At 42.4% G+C, this 21,969-nt stretch overlaps 1 protein-coding gene across 1 annotated transcript in view; it reads left to right on the forward strand.

Annotated features, from left to right (window-relative positions):
• Positions 1-21,969, forward strand: part of LOC311228150 (transmembrane protein 198-like) — a gene marked incomplete at both ends in the record, with an annotated part of 97,718 nt that overhangs the window by 26,979 nt on the left and 48,770 nt on the right. The window contains 3 exons of the mRNA XM_084314064.1: positions 11,080-11,318; positions 12,349-12,561; positions 15,074-15,197. Of these exons, the coding sequence (XP_084170190.1) occupies positions 11,080-11,318; positions 12,349-12,561; positions 15,074-15,197 (576 nt within the window). The remainder of the gene's footprint in view (positions 1-11,079; positions 11,319-12,348; positions 12,562-15,073; positions 15,198-21,969) is intronic.

The raw sequence follows: 21,969 nt of genomic DNA on the forward strand, positions 1-21,969 counted from the left end.
TGATGGATGAGGAGGTGCAGTTGCCGGCTCTTACCACCTGGGGTCTGCCCGTCAGGAAGTCCAGGACCCACTGGCACAGGTCATAGTTCAAGCCCAGGTCCCTGAGCTTGGCTATGAGTTTGGAGGGGACTATGGTATTGAATGCTGAGCTGTAGTCGATGAACAGCATTCTCACATAGTTCCCCTGCCTCTTGTCCAGATGTGATGCTGCTGTGTGCAGCACATGGGCTATGGCGTCCTCCGTGGACCTGTTGGGGCGATATGCAAATTGCAGAGGGTCCAGGTTGATGGGGAGGGAGGAACAGATGTAGCCCTTCACTAGCTTCTCAAAGCACTTCATGGCTATGGAGGTGAGGGCTACAGGGCGGTAGTCGTTGAGGCAAGCGGGCGTAGATTTTTTGGGTACAGGGATGATGGTGGACTTCTTCAGACAGGTGGGGATGACGGCCTGTTCCAAGGACAGGTTGAAGATGTCAGTGAATACCGGGGCCAGTTGGTCGGCACAGACTATTAGGATGCGGCCGGGGATGCCGTCCGGTCCTGCTGCCTTCCTGATATCCACTTTTTTAAAGATCCGTCTCACCTCATGCTCTGTTACCCTGAACACTGAGTCTCCATCAGCAGACCCCCCCCCCCCATTGCCGTGGTTTGTAGGCTGGTGTTGTTATTCACAGCCTCAAACCTCGCATAGAAGGAGTTGAGATCATTTGCTAAGGAGATGTCACTGTTCAGTTTGAGGGGGGTTCCTTTGTAGTCTGTCATTGTTCTGAGGCCCTGCCACATGCCTCTAGAGTCAGCCTGTTCAAACTGAAGTTCAACTTTATCCCTGTAACGCCGTTTTGCCTCTATTACTGCTCTCCTGACGTTGTATCTTGCCATCTTGTGTTCTTCCATGTTGCCTGTCACCAGCCCGGTGTTGTATGCTGATGTGCGCACTTTCAGAGCCTCACGGACGGATTTGTCTACCCAGGGCTTTTGATTTGGGTAGATATTAATTTTGGTGGAGGGGATTATTACTTCTACCTGAGTACAGACATAGTCAATCACCGTTTCGGTGTATTCGTTAATATTGGCTGTGTTATCACGGAATACACTCCATTCTGTGCTTCCCAGCACTGCTTGGAGTGACTCCACTGACGTCACGGCCCAACGCTTAACCTCTCGCGAGACCACCGGCGTTCGCTTGAGACTCTGTTTATACTTTGGCAAAAGAAAAATGGCGGCGTGATCGCTTTTACCGAATGGACTAAGAGCCTGTGACTTGTACCCATTCTTAAATTGCGAGTATACATGGTCTAATATGTTCTCGCCTCTGGTGGGACAGGTCACATGCTGATAGAAATTCGGCAGCACCTTTTTAAGACGCGCGCTGTTGAAATCCCCCAAGACCAAAATGGCAGCGTCAACATTAGCTGCCTGGAGTTTGTTTACCTCGTCGTGAAGTTTTGAAAGTGCGACCCCAGTGTTCGCGTGTGGTGGAATGTACACTCCGATGAGGATGATGGACGTTAACTCTCTTGGGAGGAAGAAGGGTCGACATTTTATCGTGATAAACTCCAGGTCTGGGGAGCAGTGGTTAGACAGTTCCTTTGTGTTGCCTAAATCGCACCACTCCTTGTTTATCATGAAGGCAATGCCGCCTCCTCTCGTCTTTATATATTTACTTAATAAATAAACAAAAACGAAAATGTCCAATAGGTCTAACTAAATAACACATATCACGCTGAAAACTAACAACCATTCTATAGCCTGTTTCGCAAATTCTATTTCCCAGCGCTGGCGTTAGACTGACTCACAGTCTCACACGGCAGCCTCGTAAAACGTATTTGAAGGCTATATGGAATCTTCTTTGACACACACACACACACACACACACGACACAATAGCCTACTCAGTCACTATACAAACAAATAGAAAATAGAAATCAGATTTCGAGCAGAGCAACATTTATATAATGAAAGCGCAAGAGAACAGGGCAGCAGCGACCCCACACACCAGCAAATAATAATAATCAGACTCACCACTTCGCTGTGTTGATGTCAGCAACGAGTTGAACAACGTTAACAAAACTTCGCCGACCGGCTACATACATCCAAGAACAAATTAAAACGTTCGCCAACTGGCTATATTCCAACTTCAAACAATGCCACTTCGGTCTGGTTCATTTGTTCATCATCCACCTGAGCGCTCCCCTCGAGTTTTCCCTGCGGGCTGCGGTAATTACATCCAAAAAATGCTACTTTCCCATGACTATTTTATCTGTTAACTTATACATCTTGACTCCTCAGACAGAAGGCTTTCACTCTCTGATGACAGCACTACGTTACGCGAAAATGAAACAGAAACGTAAGGTTTTTAAAGAGGGCACTGCCCGGCCCGGCCGAGCCCGAATTATTTATTTAAAAACAAAGCCCTACCCAGCCCGAACCCGCCGGGTCGGGTAGGGCCCCGTCGGGCTCGGGCAGGGTTGCAGTGCACTAGTTGCCATGGCACAAGTCCTTCATCCTGTATCTATCCTGCATTAGTACTCCATGGTAGAAGTCCTCCATCCTACATCTATCATACCTTGCTCCTTTGATAGATGAAAAGCGGATTTTTTTTTTTTTTTTTTTTTTCTTATGGTAAAAACAGTATAAGCAACAGCTCAGCAGGAATGCAGGGACCATGTAGTAAATGTTGCCTTCGTCTGTACCTAGTCTGCTTTTGAAGTGGTTCACAACTGGATGCACCCGGCTGCTAAACTCTTGAACGACAGTCTGGACCGTTGCCTTCAACACAACTAGAGAGAGATCTGAGAACACCTAAACAAGACAAACAAAAAACAAAGCAAAAAAAACATAACAGGGCTTCAAAGAAGAAGGATATCATCTCACTTCAATAACTCTGCCTTTCCCAACATTCACCATCTGTTGTCTGTGTCTGTTGAGTGTGTGTGTGTGTGTGTGTGTGTGTGTGTGTGTGTGTGTGTGTGTGTGTGTGTGTGTGTGTGTGTGTGTGTGTGTGTGTGTGTGTGTGTGTGTGTGTGTGTGTGTGTGTGTGTGTGTGTGTGTGTGTGTGTGTGTGTGTGTGTGTGTGTGTGTGTGTGTGTATAATGTTCTCTCTATTTTCACCCTCTATTCCTCTCTGACTCTTTCACCCCTTTCTCAGCCCCCCTGTCTACCTCTCTCTCATCTCGCTCTCTTTTTTTCTCTTTCTTTCTTTAATTTGTATTTTATTATCTCTCTCCCTCTCTCTTCTTTGTGATGGTTTCATTGTGTACTTTTGATTAGCTTTCCTTGTGCGAATAAATAAAACAAAAGAAAAAAGCAGAGGGGTTTACACAGCATAATTACCAAGCAGAGGGGCTTATGCAGCATAATTACCAAGCAGAGGGGCTTATGCAGCATAATTACCAAGCAGATGGGCTTATGTAACATAATTACCAAGCAGAGGGCATTATGTAATATAATTACCAAGCAGAGGGCATTATGTAATATAATTACCAAGCAGAGGGGCTTATGTAACATAATTACCAAGCAGAGGGCATTATGTAATATAATTACCAAGCAGAGGAGCTTATGTAATATAATTACCAAACAGAGGGGCTTATGTAACATAATTACCAAGCAGAGGGGCTTATGTAACATAATTACCAAGCAGAGGGGCTTATGTAACATAATTACCAAGCAGAGGGGCTTACAGTATGTAACATAATTACCAAGCAGAGGGGCTTATGTAATATAATTATGAAGCAGAGGGGCTTATGTAACATAATTACCAAGCATAGGGGCTTATGCAGTATAAGTATGAAGCAGAGGGGCTTATGTAACATAATTACCAAGCAGAGGGGCTTACAGTATGTAACATAATTACCAAGCAGAGGGGCTTATGTAATATAATTACCAAGCAGAGGGGCTTATGTAATATAATTACCAAGCAGAGGGGCTTATGCAGCATAATTATGAAGCAGAGGGGCTTATGTAATATAATTACCAAGCAGAGGGGCTTATGTAATATAATTACCAAGCAGAGGGGCTTATGTAATATAATTACCAAGCAGAGGGGCTTATGTAACATAATTACCAAGCAGAGGGGCTTATGCAGCATAATTACCAAGCAGATGGGCTTATGTAACATAATTACCAAGCAGAGGGGCTTATGTAATATAATTACCAAGCAGAGGGGCTTATGCAGCATAATTACCAAGCAGAGGGGCTTATGTAATATAATTACTAAGCAGAGGGGCTTATGTAATATAATTACCAAGCAGAGGGGCTTATGCAGCATAATTACCAAGCAAAGGGGCTTATGTAATATAATTACCAAGCAGAGGGGCTTATGTAACATAATTACCAAGCAAATACTGTAAGTGTATTTCCCAAAATGTTGGAGTGTTCCTTTAATTACGCTGGGATTTGATGGGAAAGAAGAGGGCGACAGAGAGTGGGAGAGAGACAGAGGGAGAGAGAGGAGAGATAGAGGAGGATAGATAATGTTGTGGAGAAACCCTTAGAGAAAGCAATGAAGAGAAGAGAAGACACACACACACATATACTATACACACACATACACGTCACACACATACATATACACACACACACACACATACACGTCACACACATACACTATACACACACATACATACATACACACACACATACACACACACACACACACACACACACACACACACACACACACACACACACACACACACACACACACACACACACACACACACACACACACACACACACACACACACACACACACACACACACACACACGTGATGGGATTTATAGGAAATTGCTGTGCTGTGTATTTGTGCTTTTGATGCCAGTCAAGCACTTGAAGACACAGAAAGACACGTGAGAAAGAAAGAATGAGAGATAGGGGGGAGAGAGAGAAATAGAGAGAGAGAGAGAGAGAGAGAGAGAGAGAGAGAGAGAGAGAGAGAGAGAGAGAGAGAGAGAGAGAGAGAGAGGGGGGGGGGGGGGTGGAGGGGGGGAGGAGTGTGAATAGTGTATTTCTCTCTCTCTCTCTCTCTCTCTCTCTCTCTCTCTCTCTCTCTCTCTCTCTCTCTCTCCTATTCCTCTTCTCTCTCTGGATTCTTTGGGAATCTCACACCTCTTGTTGGGGACACGATTCAAAATCCATTCTCAATTCAACTTGATCATGTTTGTGATACAAAGCGTGTGTATAGTGTGAGTGTGCAATTATACTCAGTATGTATAGTGTGAGTGTGCAAGTATAGTCAGTATATATAGTGAGTGTGCAAGTATAGTCAGTATATATAGTGAGTGTGCAGTATACTCAGCATGGCCGCCTAGTTATAGTTGAAAGTGGGGGTGCAAGAATATTATTTTTATTAAATTTTTTTTTATTATAATTTTTTTTAATTTTTTATTTATTTTTTGACAGGCAAGGGGTGGTTTGGAGGGTGTCCGGCACGACCCCCTCCATGGCAGACTTTTTTTTAAATGTAATGATGAATAATGAATTTCCTGCAATATAGAGCCTTCAATCTTGACCAATAAAGCTGCTCTTTTCACTATAAAACTCAGTTTATATTGCAGTATGATAGCCAATTACTATAATAATAATATATTATACTGTATATACACTGTATATTGATTTTTCGCTCATTCATTTTTATTAAATCAATCTCCTTTCAAATAGGACAAGTTTTCAATAAGAAAGAGAAAAAAGATATATTTCCATTACCTGTAAATCTTGTGTCTCTTTCTCTCCTTCTCTGCCTCCTCCCTGAGTCTGCAGTGCACAATCATGACATCGGTCTAAAAAAACAAAAAAAAAAAAAAAGTAAAAAAAAAAAATTGAGGCCCCTCGTCACTATAGGCCCACGGGCCGCGGCCGTCGTTAATCCGGCCCTGCTCGTCTGCCATATAGATAGCGATAGCGTTAACGTTTGGAAATGAAGTCAACGTCATCCAGCTGAGCTCACACCACATATCTAGATAACGTTAGCTAGCGGCTAGCACTAAAGCTAACGCCAACCAGAGAGGGAAACGTTATTATTATTTATTCGAGGAAACCGTATGACCAGATCGCAATTCGGGACCGTGAAACACTTTTATGTATTGCGTGGTAGAACCGTAGAAGTTCTACTACCACTCAATAGTAACTTATGTCTAACATAATCCTTTTATTTGAACAACTTACTGGAAAAGCCTGCCTGCCTGCCACCAATATTATGACACACTCTGTGGGCTTTGATATTTACACTGACTGCTGCAGCCAGACTGCAGCGCTGTGAGGCAGTGAGCCAAGGTCTACGCGCTGGAGATGGGAGGAACTGGATCAAACCATAATGGGGCAGGGGGGGGGGGGGTTCGCAATCTTTGGAAACTTAAAAACGTGTTATTAAGTGTCATTGCGTATTATTAATTTGATTGAAATTACGTAATTATGGTTAGATTTATATATTGGGGGGGGGGGTATATCATATTTTTCATATGATCAAAAAGTGGTGGAGCAAGATCATATCCTTGCTCCCCCAAGTTCAATAGTCATAGAGCAGCTGCATCGCGTGCTCTTATGCGCAGGCGTCTATGATACTCAGTATATATAGTGTGAGTGTGCAAGTATACTCAGTATATATAGTGTGAGTGTACAAGTATACTCAGTATGTATAGTGTGAGTGTGCAGTATACTCAGTATGTATAGTGTGAGTGTGCAGTATACTCAGTATGTATAGTGTGAGTGCTGAGTATACTCAGTATGTATAGTGTGAGTGTGCAGTAACTCAGTATGTATAGTGTGAGTGCTGAGTATACTCAGTATGTATAGTGTGTGAGTGTGCAGTATACTCAGAAAAGTTCCATTTAGTTTAGAAACATGAATGGTGCCACCAGTGATTTGCAATTTAAACAGCTGTCATACTTAGCACACGTATAGCTGGTACGTTAAAGTATACATTCAAATGTTATGGAGATCGGTAAAGGGTTTTATTAAGGAAAACACTACTGTCTTTGCCTCCAACCTCCGCAAGGAACGTCAATCCAAATTGGTAGAACTGGAAATGATACACTCATCGTTGTTCTCTTCTTTACAACGCAACTACTCATGTAAATTGGAGTCTCAAATTAAAGTGTTAAAAAAAGAGATTAACTCCATTTTAAGACAACAATCTGAATTTCAAATACGCAGTACAAGACAACATTATTACTTTCATGGCTCTAAACCGAGTCACCTACTAGCTATGAAGATACGATCCAAATGCACAATTTGCTGATATACCCGCTATTAAGGGCCAACAGGGACTTATTACAGACCCCAAGAAAATCAACGAGACGTTTAGTGCGTTTTATTCTAACCTATACAAGTCAGAAGTGATATTCGATCATAATAAACTGGAATAATTTCTTGATCAAATTAACCTACCTAAAATTTCAGAGGAAGACGCTAAACAGTTAGATGCACCTATTACACTAGAGGAACTTAGGGAGGCTATATCAGAATTGCAAAGTGGTAAGGCCCCTGGATGGGATGGTATCCCACCAGAACTGTACCTCTCATGTTGGGATGTAATCGGACCCCTATTACTTGACATGATTTTATACTCAATCAAAGAGGGGAACTTCTCCAGGGACGTTAATATGGCACTTATAACTGTCCTCCTTAAAAAAGATAAAGACCCTTAAGCCTCCTCGGAACCGATATTAAGCTGTACGCTAAGGTTCTAGCCATCAGACTACAAAAGCATATGACATCTTTAGTTCATCCTGGTCAGACAGGCTTTATAAGAGGCCGCCTGATCACGGATAATATTAGACGGTTACTGCATGTGATAGAAGCCAGCAAAGAAGCTGTACCTCCTGTAGCTGTATTATCCTTGGATCCGATGAAGGCCTTTGATAGGTTGGAATGGTCTTATTTATGGGCAGTACTTGGAAGGATGGGGTTAGGAGATGGATTTATTAATATGATAAAAGTACTATACACAGATCCGTCGGCCATGATTATAACAGGGAAATTCACCTCCCCAAACGTCCCTGTGCTCTTCCAGACAGGGTTGTCCTCTTAGTCCCGGGCTGTTTGCTCTATCTCTAGAACCTCTGGCACAGTATATAAGACTATCCCAATCCATAGAGCCGATCTCAATTAAGGGCACACAGCATCATATCAGTTTATATGCGGACGATATAATAATGTTCATGCAAAATCCTACCACCTCACTACCTCATCTTTTCAAGGTTATTTTGGCAATCTATCGGGATTTAAGATAAACTGGCCAAAATCGGCCTTCCTTCCACTTAATGTGACTGCGAAGGCTACCTCACTCCCAGTAAATATACCAATGGTAGAACACTTTAGATGTCTTGGAGTTGAGATATTTCCCACAATTTGCCAAACGGTGAAGTATAATTATGCCGGATTCCTAGATAGGATCAGAGACGACTTTGGCAGGTGGTCAAAACTAAAAAACTCAGTACAGGCCCGAGCATCAATAGTTAAGATGGATGTTTTGCCTAGAATCAACTTTTTCAGTTCAATGTTGCCGTTACCCCCCGCCGCATATAAATTTATTTGGAACAATAAACCTCCACGAATAAAAAGATCCACTGCACAGAGAAATAAAGCTGACAGGGGATTAGCATTCCCAGATTTCAGCTACTATTTTAAAGCGTTCTCTTTAAGACCACTGATCACCTGGTTTGATTCTCAAGCATCTGTATCCTGGAGACCATTAGAGGAGAACATAGTGGCACCACATAGACTGCAGGATGTAGTATACACCAACTTATCAATTAAGCAATGCAACTTGAAATTGAAATTGAAAACAGCTCACTCCTTATTGCACAACAACCTATCAGATTCCCCAAATGGGAAAAGAAGGGCATACATACATTGGGGGATGTTTTCAACGATCAGGGTTTTTGCAACTTTGAAGATATATATAACAAATTTAACCTCACCAAATCCACAATCTACAATTTAGAGCAGCTTTAAAGGCTCATGGAGTTCCATTAAAGGTGCCGCTTGAACACCACAGATATCACAAATTATTTTATGAAAAGGAAACATCGAGAGGCTTTGTATCTGAGTTTTATCGTCACTTACTTACGTCCTCATATGAGGTCCTTCCTCTAGACTTAGTCTGGAGGAAGGATATATCAAACTTGTAAGTAGATTTAGATTGGGATGAAATTTGGGCAAATGTTCGTCTTTCATCACGTAACCCGGATCAACAACAGATTAATCTTAATTTTATTCATAGGATTTACTTAACTCCTAGACGTTTGTTCCTAGTGGGGCTTAAACAAGACTCTCAATGCTCCTTATGTGTAAACGGTGATATTGGTACATTTATGCATATGTATTGGGAATGCCCTCCGGTTAAGACATTCTGGGAAGAAGTAACCACGCAATTATCAGAATTTTTATCTCTGACCATACCTGTACTGCCTTCTGTATTGATGTTGAATGATGTTTCTCAGTTAGCAGCCTCTATACAGGTAAAGAGACTAATTTTGTCCGGTCTTACGGCTGCTAAAAAGCTGATAGCATCACGCTGGATTCAACCGGATAAAATGTGCCGGAAGGTATGGGTTCTTACCTATCTCGAGATATCTACCGCAATAATTTTAGGTGTTAGTGAAGCCAGCATAGCAATCTGGTTAGAGGTGGTGGAGAGGATAAAGGTTAGCATATGAATTTGTAATTCCTGGTGTTAAACGGAATAATGGATGGATTGTCCAAAAAGGGGTCCTGAGGGGGGGGGGGGGGGGGGGGGGGGGGCAAGAGCATAGGTATTGTATTGCATTTATTATGGGTAAATATTTTAATTTACATTTATTTTGATTTAAGTACTGGACTGTCATTAATTTCATTATTGTGTCAATCATAGTCCTGTGAATTATTGTGGATTTCCATTGTTTATGTATTGTGTGTCTGGTTTTATGTAAAAAAAGGGGGGGGAAATAAAAAAAATTGTTCAAAGAAATAAAGTATACACTCTGTTCAATGTTCAAACACTCATCACGTCATCAAAGCATGGGTTATGTGTGTCGTTATTTTTACGTGCGCTTGATCTAAATGCATTATCTTTTTTTGTTGGCATGTGAATCAGTCCTTGACTTTAGCTCGACTCACATTTTCTTTCTCTCTCTGTCCATGGTTCTCCTCATGGCAGGCCCATCCAGCACTCAACAGGGGTCAACGGCATCAACTGTTAGAAATCGGTGTTTCAGCCTGGTCGTTATCAGCTTCTGTCCGTGCCATCTCTGCCGCCTGCGTTGTGTTGTTTTTTCATCGAGGCAATCGTTTGTGGTGGAATTCCGTACTCGCATGGCTTACTGGCTGAGACACCACTACCTATTTCCCAGTGCATTTTTTCTACTGAGTGTGTCTGTGCTGTCTGTCTACTGAGCGTGTTTAAAAAATATATATATATCAGGAACGCTATCCAACCTTGAGCTTTGTGCAACTCACTCCAGCTCTCTGTCTTTCCACTTTCACTCAAAGAAAAACCCACGCATTATCAAAAGTCTTTGCCTGTTGCCTGGCACCTATCTCTGGTCACCATACTGTAGCTCTGTCCACGGCAAGCGAGCCATAACCTTGCCTGAGCTGTTAAACTAAACGCCTACCACTGTATAAATGCATGTGAAATGTGTCTGTCCAAACACCTTCCATGTAAAAGACTAAACACCACTTTGCCTGAATTAAAGGTGTAATATCTATATTATTATATATATATAATATAACCAGTAATATCTTTCAATCTACTCTTCTCTTCTCTACTCTCCCCTCCTCTCCTCTCCTCTCCTCTCCTCTCCTCTCCTCTCCTCTCTCCTCTCTTCTCTTCTCTCTTCTCCTCTCCTCTCTTCTCTTCTCTTCTCTTCTCTTCTCTTCTCTTCTCTTCTCTTCTCTTCTCTTCTCTTCTCTTCTCTTCTCTTCTCTTCTCTTCTCTTCTCTTCTCTTCTCTTCTCCTCTCTTCTCTTCTCTTCTCTTCTCTTCTCTTCTCCTCTCCTCTCCTCTTCTCCCCTCCTCTCCTCCCCTCCTCTCCTCTCCCCTCCCCTCCTCTCTTCTCCCCTCTCCTCTCCTCTCCTCTCCTCTCCTCTCCTCTCCTCCAGGCTACAGGTGTTTCAAGGCGGTGATGTTCCTGACAGGTCTGATGTTTGGCTCTGTGGTGATCTTCATGCTGTGCTATAAGGAGCGTGTGTTGGACACCCAGCTCAGCATGGAGGCGTCTGTGGGCATCGGCCTGGGCATTGGCACCCTGTGTGGCCTGGTCACCATGTTGGTGAGAAGTGTAGGACTCTTCATGGTAGGACTGCTGCTGGGCCTCCTGGTAGGAGTGGCTTCACTGGTGGTGAGTAGACACTGACGTATACACTACTGTAGCTTTAATATACAATACTGTAGCTTTAATATACACTACTGTAGCTTTAATATACACTACTGTAGCTTTAATATACACTACTGTAGCTTTAGTATACACTACTGTAGCTTTAATATACACTACTCTACGTTTAGTATACAATACTGTTGCTTTAATATACAATACTGTAGCTTTAATATACACTACTGTAGCTTTAATATACACTACTGTAGCTTTAATATACACTACTGTAGCTTTAATATACACTACTGTAGCTTTAGTATACACTACTGTAGCTTTAATATACACTACTGTAGCTTTAATATACACTACTGTAGCTTTAATATACACTACTGTAGCTTTAATATACAATACTGTAGCTTTAATATACACTACTGTAGCTTTAATATACACTACTGTAGCTTTAATATACACTACTGTAGCTTTAATATACACTACTGTAGCTTTAATATACAATACTGTAGCTTTAATATACACTACTGTAGCTTTAGTATACACTACTGTAGCTTTAATATACACTACTGTAGCTTTAATATACACTACTGTAGCTTTAATATACACTACTGTAGCTTTAATATACACAACTGTAGCTTTAATATACACAAATGTAGCTTTAATATACACTACTGTAGCTTTAATATACACTACTGTAGCTTTAGTATACACTACTGTAGCTTTAGTATACACTACTGTAGCTTTAATATACACTATTGTAGCTTTAATATACACTACTGTAGCTTTAATATACACTACTGTAGCTTTAATATACACTACTGTAGCTTTAATATACACTACTGTAGCTTTAATATACACTACTGTAGCTTTAGTATACAATACTGTAGCTTTAATATACACTACTGTAGCTTTAGTATACACTACTGTAGCTTTAGTATACACTACTCTACGTTTAGTATACACAACTGTAGCTTTAACCTCTTAAGCCCTAGCCATATTTTCAGAAGATTTGCCTAAAAGTACCTCTCCCCCTCTCTCTCCTCAGGTGATGGAGGAGTTCTATCACTCCAGGACAGTGTGGGTCCCGCTGGGCGTGCTCCTGGGTTCTGGAACGCTGTTCGCTGTCCTCACGCTCCAGTGGCAGCGCTGCTTCGTCACCTTGTCCACCGCCACATTCGGTTCCGCCATCATCACCGTCACCGTGGATTACTTCATAGAGCTGTTCGCTCTGGTCCACTATGTGTATGAGAGACTCAAGGTACATGTGTGTGTGTTTGAATGAATGAAAACTTTATTTAACAGATTGCAGGATGGGTACAATACAGTACGGCTCAATACACACAATTGTTAAGGGGATGCAGACCAGAGAAAGACGTTTGTCTTGTTTACATCAGGGTCCCCCATTTTCAATTCATAGTGACATTTATGACATACACAACATACATGACATCATGACATTTATGGCATAGGGACATACATGACATACAGGTATATAGTACTGTTACATGTGTGACATATATGATATGCAAATATACAGTACTGTTACCCATAGATCCTGACAGAGAGTATATACATATGATGGGGAGGAGACTGTACATTAGGAGGGGGTGGGTGGGTGGGAGAGAAATATACATACGGTGGGGAGAGAATATACTGTATATATACGGTGGGGAGAGAATACGGTGGGGAGGAGACTGTCTATTAGGAGGGGGTGGGGGGGTTTGGACATTTACGGTGGCCAGTTTCGAATTGCAGCCTCCCGTAGGTGCTCTTTTAGAGCGGTTTTGAATGTGGGTAGGGATTCACATTCCTTTACAGCTTTGGGTAGGGCGTTCCACATTGATGTGGCATAATTGCGAAACGTGTTTAGTCCCTTGTTTGAGCCGAATCTGGGTTTAACATGATTTGTTGAGCTTCCTCTGGTGTTGTGGTCGTGGTATTCACGTGGTGTTTACCTCCCTCCAAACTATTTGTTAATATATTTTTTTTTGTTAATTTGTTAATATATATATAATATAATATTGCAGCGAGCGTTGTCTGCATCTAGCTTTGTAAAGTGTAACCACACTTGCGACCGTTTTAGGCTTGCCATTCCGCAGACTGCTTTGTTGTTGAATCAAGTCAAATCCTAGGTAAGTGTATTGTAAGGTGTATTGTGCGCGTGAACGTTGACGTGAACGTGCGGCACACTTCATAGGTTTCGTTTCGCTGTAAACAAAACGTTGACGTCATCGGACTTAAAAAATAAATATATATATTTATTTTTACAGTACCGAAATGTGGCACCGGTGGATCTCACATGAATCGGTACTCGGTAGTACCGACGTGATTCGGTCGGTACCCTTAAAAGTCGGTACCCATCCCTAAGCTTGACGCTGATGAACAGCAGAGAACAGTCAGGCAATCACAGCGCGATTATCGGAGGCCACGGCAGTTCGTCACACTACTGGGCGGGGTTTTGAGCAAAAATTGCATGGGAATAGCTAGGACGCATCTCAGAAAGCTCATGTGTTGCTATGGAAATGGCATGACATTCCAGTGACAGCTGTGATGAACATCCTATCTTCTTGATTCTCATTAGTGCACTGCAACCTTGCCCAGGCCCGACGGGGCCCGGGCACCGCCGTTTTTTATTATTTTTTTTATTGCGTTTTTTTTTCTTTTTCTTCTTCTTCATATAACTAGGGTTATATGATAACCTTCGTTTTAAGATTCGCTTTCTCTTTTGCGCCAGAGAAACATTTGGATGTAATTACTGCAGCGCGCAGGGAGAAGAACTCAGGGGACAAGTTCAACTCGATTGGTTGTGTTGGAATATAGCCAGTTGGCGAACGTTTTAATTTGTTCTTGGGATGTATGTAGCCGGTTTTGTTAACGGTGTTCAACGCGTTGCTGACGTCGTGGTGAGTGATATGTTTATTATTTGCTGGGTCGCGACTCGCTACCTGTTTTGTTGCTCTGCTCGAAATCTGATTTCTGTTTTCTGTTTGTTTGTTTGACTGAGTAGGCTATTGTGTGTCGTGTGTGTGTGTGTGTGTCAAAGAAGATTCTATAGCCTTCAATACGTTTTGAGGCTGATGTGTGAGTCAGTCTATATAAGCGAGCATTGCGAAATGCTTCTTCATTTTGTTTATTTATTACGTTCATATAAAACCGTGTTTCGAATATTTAAAACAAATACAAAAAAAAATATATTTTAATAATAATAATAATAATAATTTTTTTCTGGTTTTCATGCGGGCTAGGGCTTAAAATATTATTTACAGTCGGGCTTATTTTCGGGCAGGGCCTGAAGTTCAAGGGCTCGGGCAGGGCTCAGGCTTTATTTCAAGGCCCTTGCAGACCACTAATTCTCATGCACTGTCCCACATTATTCTCGGTCATTACTGGTTGGCCAAGCTGCAACGCAGGTCATAATTCTCACCTAAAACATTGTTTATAAACGTAATCCTTACCTTAACCCTGATCTTAACCTCAGTGGAGACCTCACGTCTCACCCTAACCTCAATTATAAATGTAAAAAAGAAAAATCATAATTTTCGAGGATAGAACTATTTTACTTTGCGGCTTGGCCGTTTAGTGACAACCATAATTCTATGCACAATCCACACATTAAACAATGCTCATTCCTCCCAACAACATTATCAAACAGGAAGAAAACGATCTATCTTTCTATTCAAGTTCATGAGTTGGATTGATCCCAGTGATGTTGGGATCAGATGACGTGCGCCTTAAGCCTGCTAAGATACTGTGATACTGTCTCCCTCTAGGTGGCGCCACGGAGGCCCGTGTGCTGGTTCACCTGGGTGATCCTGGGGGTGTGGCCTGTCCTGGCACTTCTGGGAGTACTCATCCAATGGAAAGTCACTGCAGAGGGATACTCCCATACTGAAGGTGAGCGACAGCTGCGAGGAACGTCGTAAAAAAATAAAAAAACGCGTTTATTGTTCAAATGTTTCTGATCTTAACCTCTTAGGGCCCGCGTCCATTTACCGCATATTTCTGGGCGCAAGCGTCTTTTTTCAATTGATCCCAATGGGGAGGGAGCGTATGCGGCCGCATGCTGCCACCTATAGGAAATGCGCTGCAGTAGGCTTCTTTTTTCAGCTTTTTTGTGCGGCAGCACCCAGCGTTTATAGTTGAAACTTTCTGAACTTTTCAGAGTGATGCTCTGAGCGTCTTTTCAGACAACCAATCATATCTACCACTCTGTTTGTAACCTGACACCGGAGTTGCCTGCCTCAGCTGCCTGTCTACCCACAAGAGACGGCACAAATACACAAATAACTACACGAATACACTAATAAAAAGCTAATAAAAAACAAAGGGCGAACTGTGGTGTCAGGCAATAACTATATATATATAATTAATATACAATAAAGTGTATTAAAATATGCTATATGTGCAAAACCGCGGCAGTAAAATACGATAAAAAGATGGCTGTCGCTAGATTTCGTTCTCTCTGTCATCTTGCTACAAGATGCGCTTCATTCCAGCACTACCGGCACACTGCCAGCGTTTTTCAGCTGTAAATGTGCGCTAGGTGGACGCATGGCCTTAGGCATCGGGCAAAAATGGGGCTTTTTCTTTTTTTCTTTTTTGACGATTGCATACCCAAAGTAATTAGCAATTTATTATACTTTATATTTATACAGTAGCACATGCATGAGTCTGGTCTCTTTTGAAAGGTTGTCTTACACAATACAGAAAAATCACTTTGAGTGCTAATGAAATAGAGTAACAGAGGTTTGAACACACTGAAGTAAAAGTTGCCACTGTAGCCACAGAGCCAACTTGTTGCCAGATGCCTGTTTTTAAGTTCCAGCTGAGAGGTAGGAGCTGGAAAACATAATGGTTCCATAGCCTGACGTCTTATGTAGTACAGGTCCAAAGTTGATACAAATCCCAGCATTTCCTGCTTTCTTGAGTGTGGAGTCTTGAAATTGTCCTAAATCTTCTCATATACAAGGTACACACACTCACGCACACATGCATGCACACACACATGCACACACACATCCCACAGTACTGGTGTTATAGAACAGCTCAGTTGAAGTCCCTCTTGGCCTATAATTATAATATATAGCTCATATATATAGACCCTCTCTTTCCAATCAGAGAGAGTAGCTAATATATATAGACCCTCTCTGTCCAATCAGAGAGAGAGAGTAGCTCATATATATAGACCCTCTCTGTCCAATCAGAGAGTATCTCACTGACATATAGACCCTCTCTGTCCAATCTGAGAGAGTAGCTCATATATATAGACCCTCTCTGTCAAATCAGAGAGTATCTCACTGACATATAGACCCTCTCTGTCCAATCTGAGAGAGTAGCTCACTGATATATATACCCTCTCTGTCCAATCAGAGAGAGTAGCTCATATACAGTATAGCCTATGTGCATACCGAGTCTGTTACTATAGTTACGATGCCTTATCTGTCATTAGCTCTCTTGGGGTTAAAAGCTTTTTGATTGGTGGACTGGGGTGAATAGGGGCACAGGGAGGGGGGGATGGGGTAGGAGAGAGGGGGGCAAAGACAGAGACAGACAGACAGAGAGAGAGCACTGTGCAGCTATATGAGTTCCATATTAATTGAAAATGGGGGACCCTGATGTAACCAAGACGAAAGTCTTTCTCTGGTCTGCATCCCCTTAACAATTGTATGTATTGAGCTGTACTGTGTACTGTACCTATTCTGAAATCTGTTCATTAAAATCAGAGTATAGACACACACCAACACCTATTTTTTTATTGGCGGGTTGACAATAAACAGATTGTTGCTAGCTTATGAAGAACCATAATTTAGACCGTGTGACACAGACAGATTGTTGCTAGCCTATGAGGTTAGAGAGGCAGACTCAGTCATAACATAAAGGTTGTCGGTTTGAATCTGCTGACTGGCAGGAAAATGTATTGCAGTATCTCAGTATGTATTTTTTTGACATAGTATTGAAGTTTTATTTGATTTGATAAACTTGCAGTAAGTATAGATACTTAATTTGGGGTGACAGTCGCTCGGGAGGTAGTGCAGTCGTCTGGTAATCCGGAGGTTCGCGGTTCGATTCCCGCTCCTCCCGGGCAGCGTGTTGAAGTGTCCTTGAGCAAGACACTTGACTTAACCCCTAATTGCTCCTGATGAGCAGGTTGGCAACTTGCATGGTTGCCTCTGCCGTCTGTGTGTGAATGTGTGAGTGAACAGGTCAAATGTGAGGAACAAATTGTAAAGCGCTTTGGATAAAAGCGTTATATAAATGCAGCCATTTACCATTTATTTGAATGTAAGCTTTCAAAAAAATCAGTTTTCCCCCTATTGTTTACCTGTGTCATGCAGAATTGTATTACCTCGCAAATTACTATTGTTGGTGCATGTTAAAACGACAACGCAGTGAAAGAGACGCTTTGTAATTTAAATAGTTTCATCATTTTTTTTTATTGTATAAATTCTTTTATGTAAATTGTATCTAAATGTTTTATTCAAATTTGTAATATAATTTGTAATTCGGTGCCTACTTCACGCAGTCCACAGTAGTTCATGTGTGCAAAACACTGCTTTCAGGGCAGGCGATTTGGTTGACGTTTCTCAATAAGGTTTTAATTTTTTATCCGATTTTTTTTATGATAGCGTTGAGCCAAACTAGTCTACTATGCTATGCCTACTTAAACATGAATAATTTATGAATTTTATGAATAACTAATGGTAAATACAAGAATGAGAGAACACATTCAATCTTACACGGTTTTACACAGAATGTATTCACAACCAACCAATATGGGAGGTCCCCTCAGCACAACTTAAGCCATGGAGACACAGGAGAGGAGGTTCTTTATTGAGAAAACAGGAAGGCTGAGACGAGACACAGGAGCGAAGGTTCTTTATTGAGACAGCAGGAAGACTGAGAGGGAGACACGGGAGAAAGGGTTATTCATTGAAACAGCAGGAAGGCTGAGAAGGAGACAGAGTAGAGAAGGTTGTTTATTGAGACAGCAGGAAGGCTGATAGGGAGACACAGGAGAGAATGTTCTTTATTGAGAAAACAGGAAGGCTGAGAGGGAGACACAGGAGATAATGTTCTTTATTGAAACAGTAAGAAGGCTGAGAAGGAGACAGAGTAGAGAATGTTCTTTATTGAGTCAGTAGGAAGGTTGAGAGGGAGACACAGGATGGAAGGTTCTTTATTGAGACAGTAGGAAGGCTGAGAGGGAGAAACAGGAGAGAATGTTCTTTATTGAGACATCAGGATGGCTGAGAGGGAGACACAGGAGAGAAGGTTCTTTATTGAAACAGCAGGAAGGCAGAGGGAGACACAAGAGAGAAGGTTCTTTAGTGAGACAGTAGGAAGGCAGATTATGTTCTGTCTGCCATTGTTAGATTTGGTAAACCACTGTGCACTATGCATTACTATAATTTGAATAAAATGGAAAAATAAACAATGTTGCCTATATCAAACTGGAACACATTGAACACTGGTGACACCAGGGGGGGGGGGGGGGGTAAAGAGGGTAGGTGGCACAGAGGGGGTGGGGGGGGAGGAGGGCTATTAAGGGTGAAATAGGGTGAAAGGGGCCAGTGGGGAATCGTCTCTCACTCACTCACTCACACACACACACACACACACACACACGCACACACACACACACACACACACACACACACACACACACACACACACACACACACACACACACACACACACACACACACACACACACACACACACACACACACACACACACACACACACATACACACACCTCATCCCATTTCTGCTTTGCACTATATAGTATTGTATATTCGTATATTGCATAGTATATTGTAGTGGCCAAAATCCTAACAGGTTTGTCCTATAACCTATTAGAATATTCCTTTCTTGGCCACTTGTAGGGCTGGGAAGCAGTGTCAGACTCGCAGTCGCAGAACAGAAACCACTGCACGTTTTTGTTGTTCTTTTTGCTCTTTTAATGGTCCAGCAAGAACAAAATATGAAAACAATATCGTACATAAAAATAAAACAAGAGATCCTAATAATCTCAATAACAAAAAGGTTGCGTTTGCGTTGCGTGTCAATGACAGTATTGCTGCTGCCTGCTGCCCCGCCGTCACACGCCGCACCTGTGGCTTATAGCGTTAGCCCCGCCCACATTCACCTGAGCAAAGCGCCCCACTCACTGCAACAGAGAAATGTATTAATACAGGTTCAGAATTAATCAAAACAAATAAGCTTGAATGCGGCTCTTACACCGGCCCCTAATTGTTCTCTAGGAATCAATTACTCAAACTAAATAAAGAGCCGTATAACTATCAACAAATTAATTTAGAAAAATATAGTATATACATTACATCCCTTTTTGGCTGTTGAAAGAAGACCTGTTATTCTTCAATCTCCAGGAATGCGGCATAGCTTAGCTATGGGCCTATCAATAATGGATGTTTTCGTCTGGAGCTTCACTGCACGGGTCAGACCTCCTGCATCAGGCTTGGTCTCCTGTACTCTGCCTAGTGGCCACGACCCCCGTGGAGCAGTTGGGTCAACTACCAGGACGACATCTCCAATGTTAAAGTTTTTTCTTTTTTTTTCTCACCGTGCTCCATTTCGGTCTTCCTTGGAGTAGCAGAAGGTATTCTTGTGTCCTGGCGTAGAGGTCAGATCTCTCGCAGAAGATGGTTTGTAGGCCTTCATCCAGTATAGGATCGATCTTACTGTTCTTCTGCACTCTGAATGGAGCGGTTTCCAGCACTGCCATTTCCACTGGGAAGGATTGCTTTTGAACATAGGTGATGACTGACCTCTCTGCCTGTGAGAGGTCTTCCACTGTGAGGAGCTGTCCACCAAGTGTGGCCCTGAAAGCGCCTAGCTCAGTGCTCACCTTTTGGCTGCTCGAGTGGGTGTGGCTGTGACCTGGGGAAAGCTCTTTGCGCTTTTTGACGGTCAACATCAGAGCATTCTTCCTAGTGTGCTCGTTACCAATGTACTTGAGTACTGTTTGGCTATCCGTCCAGAAGACTGAGGGGTTTAAGTCCATGTGTAGTTCTTTCCTCAGCATTTTGTCCACCTTCACCAACAGTGTTGCAGCTGCCAACTCCAGTTGCAGTACTGTGATGTGCTTTAAAGGAAGGACTCTGGATTTTTTCTTTTTGGGGCGGTACACCCCATGGTGTGGTATGTACCTTTTGTGTCCAGATGACTGTGTCAGCTTTTCCTGTGGGACTTCCTCTGAGTTGTTCTCAAAGATGTTGTTGAGGAATGCAACATATTCCTGCTTGTAGTGCTGGTCCCGGTGCATCTTCCTTTTTAAGCGCTGCTTAGGCATGCTGACATTGGCTTTCCTGAAAGGCAACTTTAGACTGTAGTGCCCATTTTGTAGGGTAGCCTCACTGGCTATTTTCAAAAAAAAATTGTCCTCAACTGACATCTCTGGCTTTTCCTCAGATGACACTTCGTTGAAGTCCTGGTTATACTGTGACACTGGGAGCCCTTCCAAACTTGTGGCTGATATCATATTCACAGTCACTGGGACAATGGACAGCACATTCTTTTGTTCTCCGGCCCCTATGTGACCACATAACTCTGCTGTGGTTCTGCCTGCTACACCAGAGGGCTGTTCAGTCTGATTAGCTGGACCATGTCTCATATAGATGTGCAGGGCACTTGGGTGTGGCTGATGCTGTTCGTAAATGTCATCTTCTGGCTGAGCATCGGGCCAACTGTGAGCATTACCATCATTAACATTGAAAAAGGGCAAGTGATGTGCTCCTGCCTTGCTCCTAACAGCTGGAGCGCCTATGTCATATGGATGAATTGAAACATCTGGCTTTGAATATACCAGCGCGGTAGCTGCTGCTTCAGCCCGTGCAGGGCGGCACCTTTTTAATTCAATGTCTTTAAGATAGTAAATTTTTGCTGTGCTGGCTGCTATTTCACCTTGTAATTCTAATGTTTCTCTCTTTTTTTTTATTTTGTTCCTGTTCTTCAATGGCATGTTTTTCTTGTAACATAGAAGCTTTAGCCAATAAGTATTGTCTCTCTGCCTCCGCGTTGATGCGTAATGTTGAGGAAGAGGAGGAGTGGTGGGAGGAAGAGTGAGACCTCGTTGAGCGTGTGTCTGCCATCCTATTTGGATCGCAGTCTTCGTTTCGGGCTGCGGCACTGCAGATATACCCTACTCCTTGTCTCGATGCGCGCAGCTGCGCCTCATCCATGTCATTAACAGGCGTCTGAACTCGCCATTTTAATTCAGAATAAACAAACAAATGAATCCAAAAGGTCTTCAACAGTGGCTGGTTATTTCATTATCCTTGTCTTTCTCAATTGTTTGTTTGGTTACAGCCGCACGCCAGGCCGGCGTTTCCTTGGCTGCTCTTTTTATCCATGATATGTCACAAGCACAAAATAAAATATTCACTGTCCATAAACACCAGTATCAGAGGCGAAGTTTGCTTAGTAATAATCCATGCATTTATTCCAAACGAATAATTATTCATGTGGCGTTGGTTTTTGCAAGCACATACCTCAATTATTTGCTTGTTTGCTTGTTTACAGCCGTCAGGCCGGTGTTTCCTCTGTTTGTAGCCGCTCGTCGGGCCGGCGCTTTTCGTTCCTTTGGACCCGTTTGATCCTCCAATAATCCCTTTTTGTTCCTTCGGATCCCTTTGATCCTCCAATA

The sequence above is a fragment of the Notolepis coatsorum genome (genome assembly GCF_963971535.1).
Source record: "Notolepis coatsorum genome assembly, chromosome: 5".
Taxonomy (NCBI): Eukaryota; Metazoa; Chordata; class Actinopteri; order Aulopiformes; family Paralepididae; genus Notolepis; species Notolepis coatsorum.